The sequence below is a fragment of the Scleropages formosus genome, chromosome 8, assembly GCF_900964775.1.
Source record: "Scleropages formosus chromosome 8, fSclFor1.1, whole genome shotgun sequence".
NCBI classification, from domain to species: Eukaryota; Metazoa; Chordata; class Actinopteri; order Osteoglossiformes; family Osteoglossidae; genus Scleropages; species Scleropages formosus.
Genome location: NC_041813.1, coordinates 32777430 through 32799264, shown reverse-complemented (window position 1 = coordinate 32799264; position 21835 = coordinate 32777430). Strand labels below are relative to the sequence as shown.

Genomic DNA, 21835 nt, shown 5'->3' with positions numbered 1-21835 from the left:
GAGCGCAAGCGTCAAGTGCGCCCAACTTGTAGCTGCTGCCCATGAAAGGCCCACGCAAAGAGCGCTCAAGCATCCGGCGCGTGCTTGGGCTTTGGCCACACGAAGCAGAGTGCACTTTTGCCTCTCTCTTGTGAAACACTCACGAGAGTCCAATGAAAAGTTGTCATGACTTTCAGTATCTGCGATCAATGTCACATATTAAAATCATGCACCCAACAGGAGAAAAAGAAACTCAAGAGAAGAATAAACAGTTGTGAATAAACTCCTGGAGTCACAAAGCATGTTAAACACAGGGAAGAATTAAAATCCAATGAAATCCTGGTACAGAAACAAAACGATGAAGGGTGCATGTTTCCTTGTGTGTGAAAGAGAAGACAGAGAGAGATGAACCCTAACCCAGGGAGGGGGTGGAGGCATTTTACCTCTCCCCCATCAGATATCCTCTCTCCACCAACCCCTGCAGCTTCCCTCCCATCCTCCCCCATCTCTCACTGAGTTAACTCTACCAGGCCACTCTTCCCTTCCTCCCCTCTAACCAACCACTCACCCACCTCTACCTCTTAGTTACCTCCCCCAGCTCTCTCTGAGACCTCTCCCACTTTTCTTTACTCCTGACCCAAGTCTTGAACCCTAGCTATTGCCCCTAAGCACCCAACCCCATGCATATCCCCTACATCAACAACTTACCTCCCAGCAGCCCTTCCCCAACAGCCATAAGTCAATTGCCAACCCTAGACTAAACACACTAACTCCAACCCTAACTCTAATTCATCTCCCAAGCAACAGAGCAGCATAAACTCAATGGCAGGGGGTAAGAGTCAGTGTTCCTGCACCACAAGACTGGGGTTAAATCAGGGATATGGTCCAAAGCCACTCAGAAATGAAAATTATGAGTATTCTATAGTTTGTTTTTAAAAACATCAATAACATGGTAAGTAACACCTAAAGTGTTAAAAAAAAAAAAAAACAGCTGGTAGCCCAGTGGTTAGAGCTGCCACTTTTCCATCTGAAGGTTGCAGGTTTGAGCCCTCGCCCCCAAAATCCGGCTGCTGTATCCAACGACATAGCTCCTGTACAATTAGAGAACAATATTAACGGGTGGTTAATTAAATGTAAATGACCACATGGTGGTGCCAGAATGACCCAGGTGAGTCATTGATACCCAAATGTGCTCCTGATTCAACTTGCTCACACTGCTCTATTACAGGTAGCTACACATCTGAACTTAACACTAACCACGCATCCCCATTGCATCATTTCTTAGTTGACAAGTACAATACCTCTGTTCCTAAACCAAAAAAAAAAAAAAAAAAAAACTTTAGGAACACAAGAGAAATATACAAACACTAAAACCTGAGTACAAAGAGAAATATACACACTACAAACTCAATAAAACAAAAGTGAACACAGCTGTGATCGCTAGCACACATCAGAAAGCCTGTGATCTTCCAACCTATGGTACAGCTTTTCCCAGCACCAAGACAGGAGAGCCCCTCCAGTGAATGGAAAAAACCTTAGCCCCCCTTCCCAGAGAGAACAATGCACACTCAAGAGTGTCGCACTGTGCCCCCCCTCACCCCCACCCCCCCCCCCACACACTGCCATTCTCTTTTATTTGTTCAAACTCACACGTAGCAAGACGCATTTCCAACAGGCATCGTTGCTCGTTCTTCCCTGCGACCTTTATCTTATGCCATACCTACAGAATAATGCGTTCCCACAGGCACTTTGACAATCCTACCTTCCGTATTTCCCTCGTGAAGCACATAACACACAAGAGTTTATTGCATGATACCACATTCATGCATTGGAGCCCCGGTCCCTGTCATTATCCTCTTACATATCATTACATACGAAGAAATGCCATTCATACCAGCCCATAATACATGTAGACATAAAAGAAGAAATCATAATTGCAATCATCATAGCTTCCACACAACAAGGCCAGAAAGTAGTCAGTCCATGAAGTCCCTCCTCGTGGAGGTCCGGTTCAGAATGCGAGCAGCCGATCGCTCTCACGCAACTGGCTGGCGGCGAGTCCGGTGAATGCGGGAATTGCTGTCATCCGCCCTCAGGGGTACGGGGTCGTCGGCAGAATCCCACAGGGGCCTCTCCGCTTGAACTAGAGACCAAATTTCCTGCCCGTGTTGCAAAGCAGAACGCGGGTGTCAGCCTGAGATTTTGGACAGCTTTAAGGTACCTCCGCTCCAGACTCACCCCTGCTGTCCACCTACAACACTACAAGGGTTTTTTTTTTTTTTTTTTTTTTTTCCTCCCTCAGCTTTCACTTGGGAGTTTTGTTCCTTTCCTCCGTGGGCAGTAGGCATACTTATAGCTCTGTAAAAGTACTGGATTACGGTAGTCATTAGTAAACTGTCTTCTTTGTTTCTTATATGATCTATTTTTTTCCCCCTTATGTCTGTGTTAAAGCGCTCTGTGTCACTGTATGAGAAGATTGCTCTATAAAAAATAAATTGAAAAATCTCATCCTGAGACTTGACAAAGATGGAAAATGATACAGGAACATCGGTGACCAACTAAACATCGGTTGAAGCACAGCAGTAATTGTGGAGGGGGGGTACGCACCAATCAGTATAAACATTAGAACCACCTGCCTAATATTGTGTAGGTCCTCAGTCTCAGAACAAATCTTTCAGACCCACTTCTCTCTTAACCTTCAGTCTTCTCCAGAAGTTTACATTATGATTTACATTTACCAATTTAGCTGACACTTCAATCCAAAGCAATTAATGTCAAGGTGCTTTCAATTTACCCATTTATACAGCCAGATAACATTCTCTTTACTGGGGCGATTTAGGAAAAGTACCTTGCTCAAGGGTACTATGGCTGGAGCTGGGAGTCAAACCTGCAATCGTTGGGTCCAAAGGCAGTGCATGACTAGCTGTCCTTTCGCAAATTTTTCATTCATACAAATATTTGTATGTTCTATTCATTCACATAAACTGTCCCTCTCACTTAAAATTTTCCTCCCTGCACCAAATATGTATGCGGCAATTCTCGTAATCCATATTGGCTTAAATGGTGACATCTAGCATTGGACCCCACGACCGTGCTGGGGAGGATCAACCTTTGATTTATAATTCTCTTAAACAGATCCTTCTGCACTTCTCTACCTTTGTTCCAAGTCTTCACAGCAAGTTGACACATTAGTCCGGGAACCAGGACTCACGCGTGGTCCAATACAGACAACTACAGAGATTATGCTGTGCTGCAAACGGTAACGGGTTCTTCAAAGCCACCCCCCTCCAACTTGCTGTAATACCTGCAGTCCTACTCATTTCTCCTCTAGTCTCTTATTGCGGTTCAGTTGTTACTCAAACCTACACTGTACTGTTCTGTGAGATATTTCTAGATTTGTTTTGGGTTTCTGCCACCTAGTGGTCATTTAGGAGAATAACGTTATTCTTTACGTTATTTCGTACTGTTACATTATTGGATGGATGGGCCATGTGACACAGGCGTAGATATGGTTTAAGAATCAGGAAGTGTCTTCAGTCGATGTGTGCCATGCGGTCGGCTTGCGGCTCCAGTGCCTTCTTCCCTCCTTGTTTGTGCCTTGGAAAGCATCGTTTTTTTTTACAAAAAAGACTGTACTTTCATGGGAAGGAAGACAACAGTAAAGGCATTCAACTTTACTGCAGCCTCTTGACTTTCTCTGGAAGCTCGTTAGCTATCTGTCGATTTGCGTTAGACACGCACTGAGGACAGAATAGTAAAAAAGCGACTTCACAGCGGGCACTGCAGTAACGGGAAGGCAAGGGAAACGCAGCTCATGATGTCGCACACCCCAGTAGCCGAACTGGAACGATTGTCCATTGCCGATGAGGGCATTTCACGACGGGACAATGTGTATGAAACAAAATCACAACGTTCTACTTCATCTGAATCTTCCTCAGCCAGCTTAGCTGCAGTCAGAGCTCGCGCCAAAGTTGAAGCTGCACGCGCTCGTGCAGCCTTCATTCAGCGCGAGGCGGAGTTGAAAGTCCGAGAAGCACGCATAGCTGCCGAGCTGTCAGCACTGGCGCAGGAGAAGGAAGTTGCAGTAGCTGTAGCAGAAGCTGAAGTCTTTGAGGCAGCAGCAGAGATGGAGGGTCGAGAGGACGGCGGGAGTTACCATGCAATGGCTCGTGTTGCCATGCAGCGTACCCGCGACTATGTCAAACAACATTCCCAGCTATCTGATAGTGATACAGAACCCCCAACGCTTCAGCCATTTTCACCATCTCCTTTGCCCAACACCAAACCCGAAGCTACATCAGGTGCACAGAAGCAGACTCCCGATCACAACGGAGCTCCTCACACATTACCTAAACATGCAGCAAGGCAGCCTGAGAGGTCAACACCAGTGGCTCGTCAACACATCAGGAGGGACAACGACAACCACAGGGGACAGCTACCTGAAGGACCAACGCCTGCAGTTCATCACCATCCCAATCGTCAGTACCCTTCTGCTCATTTGCAGCCTTCCTCTTTCAACAGAACCTCATTCCAGCTGCAGGACGACAGGACTGGTATGAGTGACATCGCAACTTACCTGGTACGCCGAGAGCTTGTGAATTCAGGTCTCATCAAGTTCAACGATCGACCAGAAAATTACTGGGCATGGAGGTCTTCATTCTGCAATGCCATTGGAGGGCTAAACTTAACTGCTAGCGAGGAGCTCAACCTCTTAACAAAATGGTTAGGCCCACAGTCTTCAGAGCATGTAATGCAAGTCCGTTCCGTGCATGTTGCCAGCCCTTCTACAGGATTGAAGATGGCCTGGGAACGCCAAGAGGAGTGCTATGGGTCCCCCGAAGTAATTGAAAGAGCTCTTTTTGACAGGATAGAGAGTTTTCCTAAAGTCAGTCACAAGGACCCCTTAAAGCTCAGGGAATTAGGAGACCTGCTTAGGGAGCTAGAGTCTGCTAAGTCTGAAGGCTATTTGCCTGGGCTCTCTTACCTAGACACCGCCAAGGGCGTCAACCCCATAGCGGAAAAGTTGCCACCTGGTCTTTGAGAGAGGTGGTTAGTTCAAGGCTCATTATACAAAGAAGAGTACAGTGTTTCATTTCCTCCATTTTCATTTTTCACGAACTTTGTATGTAGTGAAGCACGCAGAAGGAATGACCCTAGCTTTACTCTCTCAACAGTCTCTACCACTCCGCCAGACAGTTCCTACAGGTTTTCATCAGGATCACCAAAACACGAACGAGGAGAGAGGAGATCGGGATATTTCAAGACTCAGGTTTCTGCTCACAAGACTGAAGTCACATCACATCAACAGGCTTCTCAACAAGATGGCTCAAGTGGGAAGCTGAGTGACGTCGACAGACAATGTCCTATTCACAAGAAACCTCATCCTCCAAAAAAGTGCAGAGGTTTTCGGAGCAAACCACTTGAAGAGCGTAAGACCTTTCTTAAGGAACACAATATCTGTTTCAGATGCTGTTCTTCTACTACTCACCTGGCTAAATACTGTAAGGCAGCTTTAAAGTGTAAAGAATGTGATAGTGACGCTCACATTTCTGCGCTTCACCCTGGACCACCTCCGTGGAATGTAGCAGACCCCTCCTCAGAGCATGGCGGGGAGGGTGAACAAGAGCCTTCTCAGTCCGTGGTCACCTCGACGTGCACAGAGGTCTGTGATGAAGCTAAAGGACCTAGATCTTGCTCTAAAATCTGTTTGGTGAAGATCTATCCCATTGGACACCAAGGAAAGGCCATTAAAGTCTATGTTATTCTGGACGACCAGAGTAATAGATCATTGGCAAAATCTGAATTCTTTAACCTCTTCCACGTCAGTGGGTCACACTCGCCATATACTCTCCGCACATGCTCAGGAATCACCAAGACATTTGGGAGGAGAGCCACAGGATTCATGGCGGAATCATTGGATGGAAAGAAAAGTATGGTGCTCCCCACACTCATTGAGTGCAATCACATGCCAGACGATCGGTCAGAGATTCCGACTCCAGAAGTCGCACAGCACCACAGTCATCTTAAGCCCATTGCTCACAGAATACCACAGCTAGATCCAGAAGCCCAGATGCTGTTGCTTCTAGGGCGTGACATCCTGCAGGTTCACAAAGTCAGAGAGCAACGCAATGGTCCAAACAACGCACCCTATGCTCAGAGATTAGACTTTGGTTAGGTAGTTATAGGCAATGTTTGCCTGGGCTCAGCACACAAGCCAGGTCCTGTAACTTCTTTCCGGACCAACATTCTGGAAAACGGACATCCATCTTTTTTTACTCCATGTCCTAATCACCTCCAGGTCAAGGAGAGGTTTGACGTCGAGGCCCAGCATTGCAACCCTTTGCATGGACTTGCACACAACACCGCAATGCTTGAGGACTGCAACCTTGGCAGTATGATCTTTCGGAGAACCAAGGACGATAACAAAGTTGGTCTCTCCATTGAAGATAGACTCTTCCTACAGGTCATGGCCAAAGAGATGTTTATGGACGATACCAATAGCTGGGTGGCACCACTTCCTTTTCGATCCCCTCGGCAGCGGCTCCCAAACAATCGGGACCAAGCTCTTACTCGCCTCAAATCTCTTTGTCGTATCTTAGAGAAAAAACCTGAGATGAAAGCTCACTTTGTGAACTTCATGCACAAGATCTTCGATCACGATCAAGCCGAGCTAGCTCCACCACTGCTTGAGGGAGAGGAACGATGGTACTTACCCATCTTTGGCGTGTACCATCCTCGCAAGCCAAGTCAGATCAGAGTGGTCTTCGACTCCAGTGCATGGCATTGTGGCATCTGTCTGAATGACGTGCTACTTACTGGGCCAGATCTCAACAACAGCCTACTGGGAGTCTTGCTGCGCTTCCGAAAAGAGGCAGTGGCTGTGATAGGGGACATCGAACAGATGTTTCACAGTTTTATAGTCAGGGAAGATCACAGAGACTTTCTTCGGTTTTTGTGGTTCAAGGACAACGACCTCAGCAAAGAGATTGTCGAGTACCGAATGAAAGTTCATGTATTCGGCAACAGCCCATCTCCAGCCGTAGCCATCTATGGTCTTCGTCGAGCAGCTCAGCACGGAGCAAATGAGTACGGTATGGATGTCAAAGATTTTGTGGAACACAACTTCTATGTCGACGATGGTCTCAAGTCACTCCCAACAGCGGCTGAAGCTATCGACCTCCTGAAAAGAGCACAGGACATGCTTGCTATCTCCAATTTGTGGCTTCATAAGATAGCATCAAACCACCCTGATGTCCAGAAGGCCTTCCATCCAGAAGACCATGCAAGGGACCTGCAGAATGTAGACTTTGATGACAACTCATCTCTCATCCAACGCAGCTTAGGGTTAAGCTGGGATCTCAAACAGGATGTTTTCACCTTCAGAGTGGTGCCAGCAGAGAAACCTTTCACCCGTAGGGGTGTCTTAGCCACAGTTAACTGTTTGACCCTCTCGGATTCGTCGCACCAGTCGTCATCCAAGGGAAGTTCCTGCTGCGAGAGCTCACCAACAGCGAAGCTCTTGACTGGGATAGCCCTCTGCCAGAGGACAAGGAAGCAGAATGGAGAATATGGACAGACTCCTTGCAAGATCTGAGTAAGTTCAAGATACCAAGACGCTACACCAATGCAACATTTACCACTGCTCAAAGAAAAGAGCTGCATGTCTTCTCAGATGCCTCTGTGAAGGCCATTGCCGCTGTGGCTTACCTCAAGGTGATTGGCGGTGACGGAAAGTGCCACGTGGGATTCATTTTGGGGAAAACGAAACTTGCACCTCTGTCCGTGCACACCATCCCACGACTGGAGCTTGGAGCTGCTGTGTTGGCAGTGGAAATGGCAGAGCTGATTCAGAGTGAGTTAGACATTAGCCTCGATACCTTGCAGTTCTACACAGACAGCAAGGTTGTTTTGGGATACATATATAACAGGACCAGACGGTTCTACGTGTATGTTTGCAACAGAGTACAGCACATCCTGAGGTTCACCACGTAGATATGGTTTAAGAATCGGGAAGTGTCTTCAGTCGATGTGTGCCATGCGGTCGGCTTGCGGCTCCAGTGCCTTCTTTCCTCCTTGTTTGTGCCTTGGAAAGCATCGCTTTTTTACAAAAAAGACTGTACTTTCATGGGAAGGAAAACAACAGTAAAGGCATTCAACTTTACTCCAGCCTCTGACTTTCTCTGGAAGCTTGTTAGCCATCTGTTGATTTGCGTTAGACACGCACTGAGGACAGAATATACGCCACGGGTGAAGCTCCCGCAGTCCGTTCGGTTGTCCCATCCAAGCGGAGCTCAGATTCGGACCCGAAGGCCAAACGGAGCTGCACCGAAAACAGAGTTTAATAAACAACGGCTGAACCAAACACCACCGGAGCTTACGACGCACGTGTCCACAGTGGCTCTAAAACTACAGAGTGAGCCGGTAAACCTTCCAAAGCTGAAGTCCAAGCACGGACATCAGGGACAATACTGACTGAGGCCGATGAGCGCCTACATCCTGGAGTTCTTGAGTTTCACAAAATGTCCGTGAACCCGAAACAGAATATCTTTGAGGAGAACATGGAAAGAAGAGGAAACAGCCGTTGCTCAGCAACAATCAAATTAGCAATATAGCAAGTGGCCTTGGACGCGGAATTGATCCCCTCGGTCTCTGAACGTGAGGCCCTTCTCTCGGTGTCACGGTAACTGGGCGGCTCATTAGGGTCCAGGTCAATGAGAGAAGGTGCTGTGCTCAGACAGGGACAGACACCCCATGAGACAATGGTCAGCTTTCAATCCAAAATAACTCGCGTTCCACATCGTTCGTGTGTTCGTACTCACAGGAGTTCTACCAATGCAACAAGCTAAGAGCAGCTGCTCCCGCCAGAAAGTCAGCGGGACCAAGAGATGGTCTCCCTCACAGGTCTCAATTCCCTCGACGGTGGGTCCGAGTTACCGGGCTTAGCTCGGATCATGTCTTGCATCCATTTGCCTGGCCGACTGTCCCACTGTCCTAGCAGTACGAGGCAGTACCTGAGAGGACAGATAAGGAGGCGCTACTGTGCAATTGAAACCCAGCTGAGCAGGAACTTCTCTTTCACTGTACAAACTCTAAACTTGTGCGGTAGATAACAGGCGAGTATTTTCTGTCCCCCGTCACCTGCGGGTGTTCTCTGCTGCACAGCTGGACTGTATGTTCCTCTCGGGAGGTGAGATTGCGAGTAAATGCATCACCTTCTTCACATTGAAAACAAAACAATCAAGTTTAATAAACATCCACAACATAAGAAATGCAAACTGTACAAATAAGGCGCTAAAAACTGAGACAATAAAAGCACACAAGTCCAGCATGAATCATAACTGAAACCTGGTGAACAAGAGGCTGAACAGGGAAGCAAACCAACAAACTGCTGTTGCGCTTCACTTTTGTCCCAACGGCACTTCACCCATCGACCGAACTTCCTCGCACGCAAGCAGAGTGACGTGGAAGAAGGGGGCCGAAGTCCACTCCCTCTGGAGGACAGCAACGTGAGGCAAGAAAATAATGCAATGCTGCTCACATGGGGGGTCCTCGCTCGACAAGCGAGTTGAGGGACGACACCAACGAGGTCAGCGGGTCGCGTCCAGCTGCATCGTGACAGGCGACAACAACTGGTGTGGAATCTGGCAAACTGGAACCCGGAGAGACTAACGAGGCCCTCGGGGAGCCGTGGCGGGATCCGCAAAGTGCTTGGGGTTTGAGTTGCGCGGCAAAGCGACATTGGCGGGGAGTTGCAGAAGGACTGTGGTATGCCGTGATGGGGAGGGGTGCCAGGAGCGGGGACACTAGAGCTTCACTGTCCCTGGGGGCAAGCTGCCATTACAGAGCCTGTAGTAGCGCAGGTCATTCACCAGTCTGTGGACACTCTGCGTGAAGGAAGGCAGGTCCTGCGCAGACAACAGAGAGAGACGGGTCATTACCGGACGTGAGAGTGGTAGCTGCAGCTCTGGGCCCCAACCCTAACCTCAGGGTGACTCATCCCTACAGGTTCACAGTAGTAACTGCGCCTGTTGTGTGTGAACAAGAAAGAGCTGCACCCTCAAGGATTTAATGCAATAAAACCCGGTTAATTGCTCCTTCGCCTTACCCGTTCCATCTTGAAGTTGCGGCCCAGGACGCCGCGCTGGTTGCCGTCGACGCCTTGGCAGCCGTTAAGGAACTCGGGCAGGAAGGCTGAGTAGAAGGCATCAAAGTCCACCGAGGCCATGTTGTAGACTGCGAGCGCAATCTCGTCCTGCAGCAGCTCGTGACTCCGGTGGACGAGCACCTGCAGCAGCACGTTGATGAACTGGAACAGCATGGAGCTGCGGAAGAGTTTCTGCAGAACAACAGAGCACCGGCTGAGCACCTTGTGCAGAGACACATGGAGATGGCTGCACGCAGGAAGCACTTTTCCGCTCACCTTGTGGTACAGCTTGTGTTTGCTGTTGAGAGACTCCAGATACAAGAGGTTCTGCTTGAAAACATGGATGTCGGGCTCAAGGAAGGACTGACCGAAAGCCTGCGGGCAGGACATTGCAGAGGGTTAGGAGAAGCAAAAATGCAGGGAGGAGCACCAACAGGCAGATCCATTTCCTACCTGCATGGCAGCGACAAATTGGGCCTCATTCTCCATGGGTTCCTCAGCTCCACCCCTCTGAACGCTGGACAGCACGGACGCCTTAAAGAAGAACCTCCAGTTGTGGTGCAACACCTGGTACAGCAGCTCAAACATCTCGGCTTTCACATCGGGGGAGGAACGCTGCGGGACAACGTACGCGGAGTTATAATGATGGTTCATAAGTCAGACCGCTTAACACTCACCGGAATTAATACTATTCATAGAATTACGCTAATTGCCTCCCCAAAAGCTCACCCAGGACAAACTGCACCGCTCCCTTCAACTAGTTGCTTTTTAACCCGCGAACAGGGCACGGTTCACCTCCCCGACAAGAAACTCACCTCCGCCACAATGGGGTACACCTGTTCCATGCACAGGGAGATAATGCTGGGCAGGAAGGGCTTGAAAGCTTGACCCGGTTCTTGCACAACCACCTGCAGAATCTTCAGGAACTTCTCGACAACACGACTCCCTGCGCTGCCCTCCTGCAAGATGCTGGCAGCCAGCTGTTCCCTGCCGTAGTGCAAGCAACATCAGCCAACAAACCCCAACTGAATCTCATCATTTTCCTCCATGATGTACCAGAACATCGAGAGGAAACAGAGCTCACAAGCGCACGAATTAAGGTCTGGTTGTGAAATCTCATACAAGCTCCTCATTACCTTGATTTTAAATTGTTTCAGTAAAACATTTCCATTTATTTAGCAGATGCTTTTCTCCAAGGCGACATACATGTCATAGAAAACACAATTTGTGCATTACATTAGAAGTACTTGCAGACAAGTAGTTTGTTTCCACCATATGCACCAATGTTCATCACACGAGTAGATGCTTGAAACTCAGAATATCAACGATTCCTGATCACCACCTTTGTCATTTTTTTTTTGAGATACAAACACATTTATGTTACAGGAGTAGCTGCGTAAATGTTTATCCGCGGATCTTAAAGTTACAGTGCACGAACGTTTACGCTTTACACGAACTTAGATCACAGGCAATTAAGCGCAGAAGAGGTCAGTTTTAAAACCCTTTTTAAAGGCGGAAAGATTTTCAGCGGTTACAAGAGGGGGAGGTCATTTCACCGCTACGGAGCCGGAACAGAGAACCTCCGCGCTTTACGTTTCGTTCGCGGGACCACGGAGTGGGCAGATGCGGAAGAGTGCAGTGGTTTGCTTAGGGTGTAGCCGTTTATCAAGTCTTGTAGATTATCTGGCAGCAGTTCTACTGATGCTTTTGTAGGCTATAACCATTGTCTAATTTCATCCAGGTGACTACAAAAAGTCGGTGCAGAGAAACAAGTAGAGGAAATACATGGGAATGCTTCGGCAAGTCAAACGCAATTCGGGCAGCAGCAGCGTTCTGTATCAGCTGTACCGGTTTGATGGCGGTAGTGGGAAGGCCGGACAGGAGAGAGTTACAGTATCCAGACAGGATGTCAGCATGGCCCGAAGAAGTAGTTAGGCAGAGTCGGTCGTGAGGTAAGGACAGATCCTGCGGATGTTTGTGAATCGTAACTGATCGTCGCTCCCGGACTCTTAATCGAGGAGGTAGGCAAAACGAGCAAGTTGTCCAGTTTGATTGTGAGATCGTGACAGGAGGACGGGCCGGCTGGCAGGCGTTAGACTTCTGAAGAGGTTGAGCTGGAGGTGGTAATCCGTGCGGAGATGTCTGACAGGCGGACGGCAATGCATGCGGAAGTATCTGATGCTCCAGGTGGAAAGAAGGGGAAGAGCTGAGTATCATCGGCGTAGCGGTGGTATTTGAATCCGAGGGAAGTGACAACAGAGCCGAAAGAGAAGGTGTAGATCAAGAAGAGCAGATTACCCGGTACCGAGTCACGCGGGACACCAGTTGAGAGAGGCAGAGGAGAAAAACGGGAGCCCCGCCAGACCACTCGATATGATGTCTGACGGGTAGGACTCAAACCGTCTCAGAGCCGTTCCTTTGATCCCAAGCTGACTAAGAGAGGACAGCAGATAACAGATCTGGTGACGCTGCAGACGGGTCGAGGAGAACAAGGACTATGGAGAGAGAGGCTGCTCCAGCCAACCAGAGAGCATCGGACACTGCCAGGAGCGCCTGGCTTTGAATCCAGACCGATATCCATCAAGGAGATGGTTCTGGGTGAAGAATTCAGATAGTTGATCACAGGCCTCCCGCTTCAGAGTTTTAGACAGGAAGGAGAGGGAGACTGGTCTGTAGTTTTGAATCGAGTGAGGATCCAGAGAGTGTTTCTTTACGAGAGGTGAAATGACAACAGTTTTGAAGGCAGCTGGGAAGCAGCCAGAGAAGAGCAAGGAGTCTATGTTAAAGATGAAGGTGCAGAGTTGCGGGGAGACAGCCTGCAGGAGTGACGATGGAATCAGATCAAGCAAGCAGGCGGTGGCTCCACGTGATATTGGAAGGTCAGAGATTTCAGATTCTGAGTGCGCGACTTTGCAGGGAGGTCTAGTGCGAACAGGGCAGGGTGATGCTGAGAACATTTCTCACCAAACAGGTAAAGTTCCAGCCTTATCTATACAACACGGATAAACTCATTCAAACACAAGCCTGGACCACTAGAACTGATCTGGATGCTTAAATCAGCCCTTAAAACCCATGTTTGAAAATCACTTATTCATAACTCATTTGAATTTTTTTTACCCCTACCCCTCATCATTTATCTTACTATCACTTCCTCTTTTCATTCTGTTGTTCTTGGGGGGTGCTGTGGCACAACGGGTGCCTCGCAGCTCCTTGCTTGCGGGTTCAAATCCAGCTCGCTGCGTTTGCGCGTTCTCTCCCTGTTCAAGTGGGATTCTTCCAAGTGCTCCTATTTTCTCCAACAGTCCACAGACATGCATTTCAAGTGAACAGGTGACAAAATTTCCCATTATGTGTGTGTCAGAGAGACAGACAGACAGAGACACTGCCCTGCAACGGACTGGCACCCTGTCCACACCATGACCTGCCTCATGCTCAATAATTCGAGGACAGGCTCTATTCCACCCTTCACTGGACAGGCACTTATTGATAATGGGCCATTAAGGCTTTCATTTGCCTTTTCTACTTATTCCAGCATGTTCTTTAAAACTTCCTTGGCTTTCGGGCTCATTATTATAACATATAATAGTTTTGCTGTCCCATATAACGGTTTTCCGAGCTCGTACGCGACAGACAATTGGAGCACACAGGAGGGAAAGGCATTCGGGTTCTGGTCCGTGCACCTGGTGAACATGTTGAGGAAGGTCTGGATGATTTGCTCGGTGAAAGGGACACCCATCTGGACCCGCAACCCTTGGAAGAGCGCGAGGAAGAAGCTGAGCATCTCATCTGTCACGTCTAGGAAGGAGCAAGAGAGAACGTCGTTAGATGGTGGAGCACGGAGAGGCGGGGGCCCTGAACAAGAGCAACCTCCGTCAAGTGAGGACTTGAACTGCAACGCAGAGCCCCGCACACATGCGTTCCCTATTAACGTCTCACTAATTTCAACACAGAACACACAAAGCATCCGATTACACTGGAATCAGGAATGAAGGATAATAAGTTTTCCAGTACACACACCTGTGAAATCCGCAATGGTCTATTCTACTACAGCTCCAGGATGCTGACAGCACACTAACCCTAACTACGCAGCATTTAAGTCCCCAAAGGCTTTGGTATCCATTGAACACTGCATCCTCTCTTTGAATTCCACTTTCTGCCAGAAGTCTACAACTCAGCACCGACCGACTTGCGCCAAAAAGTCACACCTTAACACCTTACTAGCACAGGGAGCTGTGTGCGTGTATGTATCTCCTCACCTGACTGGTGAATAAACACGGGAAACAGGGAGAGGGACACCTGCACAGACTCCTGCAGGGACTGATAGCAGATCTGGCGGGACTTCGTGGACTCCCCAGAGACGCTGTCCACAATGTCCCGTAGGATTCTCAGTGTCTGCCGCAGCTCTGCTCTCACTGCCGGGAGCAAAGGGCCTTTTCAGGAGCAGCAGCACAGCAGTCACACGACGCAACCCGTGTTACGTTTGTTTCTTCCATCGGGAAAGCAACGCGCTGTCGGAACTCACCGTCCTCCGGGTCCATGCGGCGCTGCTGCACGTTGGTGGTGCCACGTAGCTGCCTGTAGTGGCGTGTGAGTGCAGCCAGTAGGCTGGAATGGTTGACAGAGCGCGTGTTCCACTGCTGTTCACTCTCAGGCAGGTTGGGCCAGGGCAGGAGCAGCATGCTGGACAAAGCTCGGCACACAAGCACCTGGGCCTGGGAGAGGACCCAGTGGGCAATCGCTTCAGTCGATGCACATGAGCGCACCTTGGATGAGTGGACCGTCCCTTTGTTTTTTGGCCCAATTTTTCTTTTTTAAAAAACCATTCAAGATCAACTAAGGCTATCTTCCAGCATACTAGTCCCTTCACGTATAAATTAATTTTTTCTCCATCAAATGCTTAACTGGAAACAGTCATCTTATGCTGCGCGTCAGCCTCCTCCCTGTCAAGGGGATCATGGGTAATTTTTCTGCCCAGTGGTAGGACACCGAGCCTAACAAAAAACTTGTTAATCTTTTTTATTGAAAGGTGCTAAAACTATGTTTAACCCACACTGACTGGCAGTGAGAGCACATGGTTCGCCTCCCAAACACAGCCAACGTGTTTTGACCATTAAAAGCCAAGGAGACGCAAGCCACGGCGCTGACCTCTGGAGGGAGCCGCCGGGTACTGCTGTCTGTCACCAGGTTGAAGATGTTCTGCACAGCAGGAACGGTCACCAAGAACACAGGCCTCACGGTCGTCGCCACGGAGACCATGAGATGGCATGCAGAGAGCAGCAGCTTCTCTGGTACCTGAGGATATGGGTGACACAGAAAGTGGGTCAGTGATGTCTGTGAGCTGCAGAGACGCTCACCCCGCACACGTACCGGACAGTACCGCAGCGGGTACCTTGGCACCGATGAGGGGCGCGCTTGCGTCCATGGCCGATGTGACGATGTTGACGAAACGAGTCTGGCTCTGCCTGTGGAGTTCGCTGTAGAACTGTGCCAGCCAGTGGCAGTATGCCTGCAGCGCAGCCAGGGACTGGGCGTGCCTGAGGGGACACAGATGGGGGGGGGGGGGGGGGGGGCACGTCGAGAAAACGGTGGCACGCACCATCGGGGCCGAGACCCTCCTGACCTGGGGATACTCACACATCGATGAGATCGGGTTTGAGCACCGATGGCACGGCCGTCTCCACATCGTACAGGCTGACCTGGGAGCCATAGCAAGTGACCTCCACCAGCCTGCACTCCAAGAACAGCAGCACACAAAGTGTCATCATGGTGCGTGCAATCACACACACAACACAGACAGCTCCTTTTCTACAGTAAGCTGTCACTCCACCGTGGAGGAGCCTGAAGAGACTGCCTGCCTATCAGCATCATCCCACCCCAAAGCATGCCGCTCTCTCACCGCTCCACCACTGTGAGGGCATCGTTGAAGCGCGCCGCAAACACGTCTCCGATGAAGTACTCGGCGAGTCGGCCGACCGCCTGCAGCAAGGAGCTCAGGTCACGCAGGGCACAGTGCAGCCGACGACAATCGTTCTCCGCCGTGATGTTCAGCCTGCGAACTGCAGGGGTGCGAACCAACCAAAACAAGAGCCATTGTAAGGGTTGTTCTGCCCCTCGCCTTCAAAGGCTCACTCTGCACAACAGCTCTTGCTCTCACCTGCGCCTGAGGTCACAATGAACTGCTGCAGCCCCAGGTACACGTCCAGGTTCTCCTGCAGCACCGGGAACTGTATGGGAAATGGGAGGTCACGAGCCCACATCTATTGGAAACAGGCACACGCAGGCGCCGCAGGGACTCACCAAGGTGGAGAAAGCATGTGAGGGCAGCAGCTCCATCACCTTGGCCACCACCTCGAGGCTCTGGCGCAGATAACGCTGCCACTCGGTCTGTTGCTGCACAAGCAGAGAGGAGGTCAAACGGCTGAGACACTGACCCGAGACCGGAGCGCGGCACAGGTGGCACACGCTGGCAAGACGCAAGCGGGCCAGGAAGGGTGGCTCTTACGTCATCGTCGAGAGCCTCGTCATCCAGCTCCTCCAGCTGGGCTTGGCTGTAGCGGAACTGGATCCTGTGGAGAACCTCCCTCAGCAGCAGCACCAAAGCATCTTTATACCTGCAGTCCCGATGGCAGCAGACACACAAAGGACAGGAAAACCACAAGCTTACGCTCTCACATGTGACACTGACTCCAGCAGCAAAGGGAGTGAAACTGCAGAAATGTAATTTTCACAAGAGCTGCTCCACTTTCAACGGCATCAGAGCTGCGGTTCGTTCCATGTCCCACGGGGGCGTGGTACGGTTATCGCCGTCTCTGGTCGTTTATAACCGAAAACCATCATGTCACAATGCAGCGAAACGAGAGACAATGGAAGTCTGGGGTGGAAGTCTGAATGATGTCTGCATACTGGGGGAAGACCAGCCCTTCAGCAGAACACCTCAACCGATCCTTGCCTCCGATGAGGGACACGGACAGAACCGTCACCGGCTGCGACGCCGAGCCCTCCAGCTCTCCCGCAGGCTTAATGACACTTTCAAAAGGATGTGGTGGAGACAACAGGAAGTAACGCGTGCGGCACGAACTTCTCGAGCGACTATGCTTCTCAAGATGACAGCGCAGAAGAGGCAACTGAGGAGGGCTCACCTGTTCAGAACACTCTCTCTGTCTGCCAGGCGGCTCTTGATCTTGGTGGTGAGATAGTCGAGAAAGATGGTCCAGATGTCAAGACAGCAGAAGTACCCTTCGTGGCTGGGCTACAAAAATACAAAGCAAGACGTTTCATTTCTCGGTTTTTGAGTAGAAGAAGACAAGTGTAAAGCAGCAACATCTAACGGATGTTGATGTGAGTAGTGAATGTAGGGAGGAAGTAGACTTGGAGACGCATTACACTGGATCTCCAGCTGCAGAGCAGTGGCTGTACAAAAGGAGCCCAGGAGCTCAGCTCACCTGGTGGAAGGTGTACTTAAAGAGCAGCTCTAGGAACTCGACCACAGGGAACTGAGCATTGGTCTCGATCCTCCGCAAATGGATGCTCACAAAGAGCCGCAGGAAATCGGTGAATTTCTCCACATAGCTGGAGACAGGAGCAGAGAGAGTAGGATGTTTGGTATGTATGAAGAGCAGGGAAGGTTAAATGTGATGTTCACCATGAACCATCCAGTGGCTTGTGAGGAACTGAAGAAGAAATGCACCAAACTGCAACTGAATTACAAAACTAGGAAAATAAAGTAGAATGCAAATAAAAACCGCTTAAGGATGCAGCTATGGGGCGGGAAACCCTCGACTGGGAACATCGGCGTTACAGCAGAGAGAAGAGGCTTGCCAGCAGCAACGACAGCCAGGGCCCCACAAAGGGACCCTTGCGGAACCTCTGCGCGTGTACGCGCCAGTCGCAAATGCTCTCCTCTGTGGATCCTGCCAGCTGAAGCAATGGCACCATGTGGTACATCATCTTCCTCCAAGGTGATCAGCTCCTCAACTTACAAACAGACTGGGGACTGCCGCTCTGTTTGTAACTTGTTTTTTCAAACTTTTTTCAAAATCAAAACCCACAGCTTCTCTGTAATGTTTACAGCATGACACAACATACACTCCCTTTGTTTCAGACTGCACTTCGAAAATCCTGTCTCTATATACAGAATTGTTGATGCACATCTCTGTGCTGTGTGCTACTTTGGAGAGAATAAATGCCAATGTTCAACAAGTCACACTGAAAGAGTCTGGTTTCGTATCAGCTACAGCCATAGCAAAAACACCATTTTAATACCAGTGCTACATTAAAACAACGTGAAAGTGGAAAACAGATTTAAATTTGAAGGTACAGGCAAAGCTAGAGCACTTGATGCTTCAGTGAGTAAAGAACTACCAGCTTCTTTCACATAATAAACGCTAATTTGTTTTCTTTTAGATAAATTGCTCATTGGGTAATTTTTCTTAAGATATTATTACAATTCAATGCAAAAAGTGAATAAACATGTTCTGATGGAAAAAAAAAAAAGTTCTACATTTAAAATCGTTCCATGGCATCGCACCTCCATACCCCTGCACTCGAACTTCAGCACTCACTGGAGGAAACTGCATTAACCCCCTCACCTTGGAGGCCTCCTCCGGTGCCTGGATTTAGGAAGTGCCTTTCTTGGGCAACACCTCATTTGCCACTGTTTCTCCACACATACCTCCTGGAGACTCTGGGCTGTGTTCCCAGGGGATTATGGGTAAGAGCCAGGAAAGCAGGCAAGAGGAGGCAGGAACTTAGCTTAGCAGGCACAGGGCAGAGGGAGGAGCCCACAGGACGGGGCATGTCGGGACCCGGAACGGCGACCCACCTCTCATCGAGCTCTTCTAGGCGGCTCCGCACCGTATGCGCATTGTTGTCCCGCGTGAGCCTCTGCAGCAGAAAGAAGGTCTGCTGGAACATGCGCAGGAGGTACTCCTCAAAGTCCAGCGGCACGCAGTTCTTGGACATGAGCTCATTGACGCACGTCATGGCCAACACGCCGAGCCGTGCGCAGTCCGCCGAGTCAGTGTTCGGCGCCGAGCCACCATTCAGCTGTGCTGCCGGGTGAGCGCCGTCTCCATTCGATGCCGAGTATGTCAAGGACCCTTTGCTCTTAGGGTGGGCGCCAGCGACAGTGGAGGGGCGCAAGTCACATCCGAAGCGGGCAAAGTGGAAGACCGTGGCGAGCAGTGAGGGCGTGATGCTTGTCGACAGTGGGATCCAGCTGAATAGGTGAGCCAGGCACTCTAGCACCAGCGAGCAGAGCTGCAGGCTCTCGGAGTCAAGCTGCGGCACGGGCTGCGACAGAACTTTGGACGACGGCGGTCCTCCAAGGAGACTGCCCAGGAGCTCCCCTGCCACAGCACAGAAGACAACAGGCACTTAACGCATAAGGCGACAACAGTGACGATCACTGCTGCTACGCTTACGTTTCTCAAGAACAAAGAAAAACACTCCGCTTACCGCAGTCCCCGTGTGTCGGAGAAGGAGGGGGCGTGGCTCCGCCAACACTGTGTTTGTCCCAGATGGACTCCAGGATGTCTGCAGGAACAGAAAGAAAAGCAGTGCTCAAGCAATCGGTGTCAAGAGTCGGGCTTCCGTGCACGCAGCGAGAGTCGTCACAAGGTCACCTGTAAGCAGGCTCAACACTGTGGGAACCTGCTCCAGTAGCAGTTTGCGCAGCTCGTCCTTGCGCGCCACACTGAGGTCCTCGCGTGGACATGCCAGCTCTTCAGATGTGGTCTTGAGAAGGACAAGACCCAGAGGGGCCATGGCGGGGGTCTGGATCAGCTGGTGGGGCAGTATGACATATGACTACACACAACAACACAAAAGACACTGCTGCAGCACGCATTGCCACCCACCACTGAGGAACACAGGCTCATGACGTGTTTACTGAAGAAGTTCCTGAAGTACGCCCTGCGGCTTTGGCAAACCCGGACCAAGTCACAATTCTGTCCGTAAGCACACGGTGCATAATTTTTAAGAGATTATTACAGGGTGTACCTGTGATGACCTACAGTGTTACATATCGTGAAGCACACACGCAAGAGGGCAATTTAGCAAAGCCAGCTCAACAGAAAGTTCAACATGTGTTTCTGGAGTATGGCTGGAAACGCCCCCCCGCACAGGCACATGGACGTGAAGGCAACGCTCAGGGTTTGAGAAAAGAGAGTGAAAAGTGAAGGAGGTCATGAAACTGTGTGTTTCATAGTGCCCCCGTCAGCCCAGCATTGGTTGCCCCACCGCACAGGGGACGAGAGCATCCCCAGCCCGCCCCCCCGAGCCAAACCTGCAGCGTGTTGCTGAAGAAGTCGTGGTAAAACATGGGCCAGTCCTGGCGCCCTATGTCCACGATCACCTTGCAGAGCTTGTTGCGGATGAAGAAGGGCAGCGCCTTATGCTGGGCCAGCAGCAGCTTGGGCAGGCAGGAGCGCATGTCCATCTTGTCTTGGGACGGCACGCCGAGCCACATCTTGTTCACCAGGTTCTGGCGGGGGGAAACGGATGTGGGTAAGCGCAGGACACAAACACACACCAGTCGGTGCTGCAGAAAAATCTGGAAACGCGCAGCGATGACATCGGGAGAACGCCAGTTACGGAGCACAGGGAGGGAAGCACGGAGGGACACGCGCACACGCTCACCTCGAACACGGTCAGGCTGTACATCATGACGTACTCGTTGCGCGTGTTGGACAGGAAGTAGAGACAGTAGCGCCAGGCTCCGATCTGCTGGGCAAAGTTATTGAGCAGCTCCTCTGCAAAGAGACGGAAGAACACACACGTACCGCACGCATCGCGCACATGATCACAAACAAGGTCGGCTGCAACAAAACGGGATGCGGCGGCGTTTGAGTGACAGCACGTGGGGGCAGGGCCTCGCTCACCAATCTCCCTCTTGCGCTCATTGGTTGTGCAGCAGTGAAAGAACTCGGTCATGAGGGTCTCCAGAGCACGCAGAGAAGCCTCCTCAGATGCCTGTGGACCAGGAGGAGCAACTGAGACCAGCAGGGTACGAGCGGAGCGGAGCGGGGCGGGGCGACCCCACACCGGCACACCAACAACCGCGGCCCGGGTAAAGCGTTCCTACCTGAGCTGGCCGTAGTACTCACCATAATACTAATAGCTCGTGACTAAATAATATGGTCGCAGATATAATTATTTCTTCGTTTTATCCACTCCTTCTTCTCGCTTCTCCGTCCGATGCTCATAATCGCCTCTTCAGTTCAGCAGAAGCACGAGCGCGCACTTCGAGCCATGATAAAAGTGGGGCGCGTGCAGGCGCGCGACCTGCAGCACAGAGAGCGCGCGGAAACGTACGGATCGCTGTTCGCGAAGACGACGCTGCCCGTTCCTAATATTCCCGCCGATAAATTATGTGGCCGCTCCGCTGCCGCCGGGCACGACGAGAAACGAACGGAACGATGGTGGTGAGTAAACCAGCTGAATTTAAAACAAACGAAACGACAGCGGACAGAACTCACTGGCAGGGCGCGCGTTCCCGTACGGAACGGAGGCGCTCGAGCCGCGCTTTCCCCCTCGGGTTCAATCCGTTTTACTCTGCCCCCGCCCCGTTATTTCACTCTCTTTTCTTTTCTTTAACTCCGTTATATTCTCGCTTTTAGCGGTCCACCTCCTTCCTCTTTCTGTCGCTTCACTACGCACGGCGCTCCGACGGGCCTTCGGAGCCACTTCCGCCCGGCCGCGACGCCCCTCCCC

General features: G+C 50.6%; 1 protein-coding gene across 2 annotated transcripts; it reads right to left on the bottom strand.

Moving 5' to 3' along the window:
- Positions 1-9201: 9201 nt before the first annotated feature.
- On the bottom strand, positions 9202-21835 carry xpo6 (exportin 6). 2 transcript variants are annotated; one of them, XM_029254169.1, is made up of 24 exons: positions 21229-21835; positions 21004-21094; positions 20762-20874; positions 20409-20606; positions 19747-19906; positions 19580-19657; positions 18945-19470; positions 17566-17692; positions 17263-17372; positions 16626-16734; positions 16421-16513; positions 16278-16347; positions 16020-16179; positions 15758-15850; positions 15513-15657; positions 15269-15415; positions 14646-14835; positions 14380-14553; positions 13804-13918; positions 10939-11110; positions 10577-10738; positions 10400-10498; positions 10085-10315; positions 9202-9884 (listed from the first exon to the last, which is right to left on the bottom strand). In XM_029254169.1, the coding sequence occupies exons 1-24, from the start codon at positions 21229-21231 to the stop codon at positions 9783-9785; spliced, it is 3468 nt and encodes a 1155-aa protein (XP_029110002.1). In that variant the 5' UTR covers positions 21232-21835; the 3' UTR covers positions 9202-9782. The 2 variants fall into 2 exon arrangements, with proteins under 2 accessions (XP_029110002.1, XP_029110003.1); XM_029254170.1 differs by having other exon boundaries at positions 14380-14535.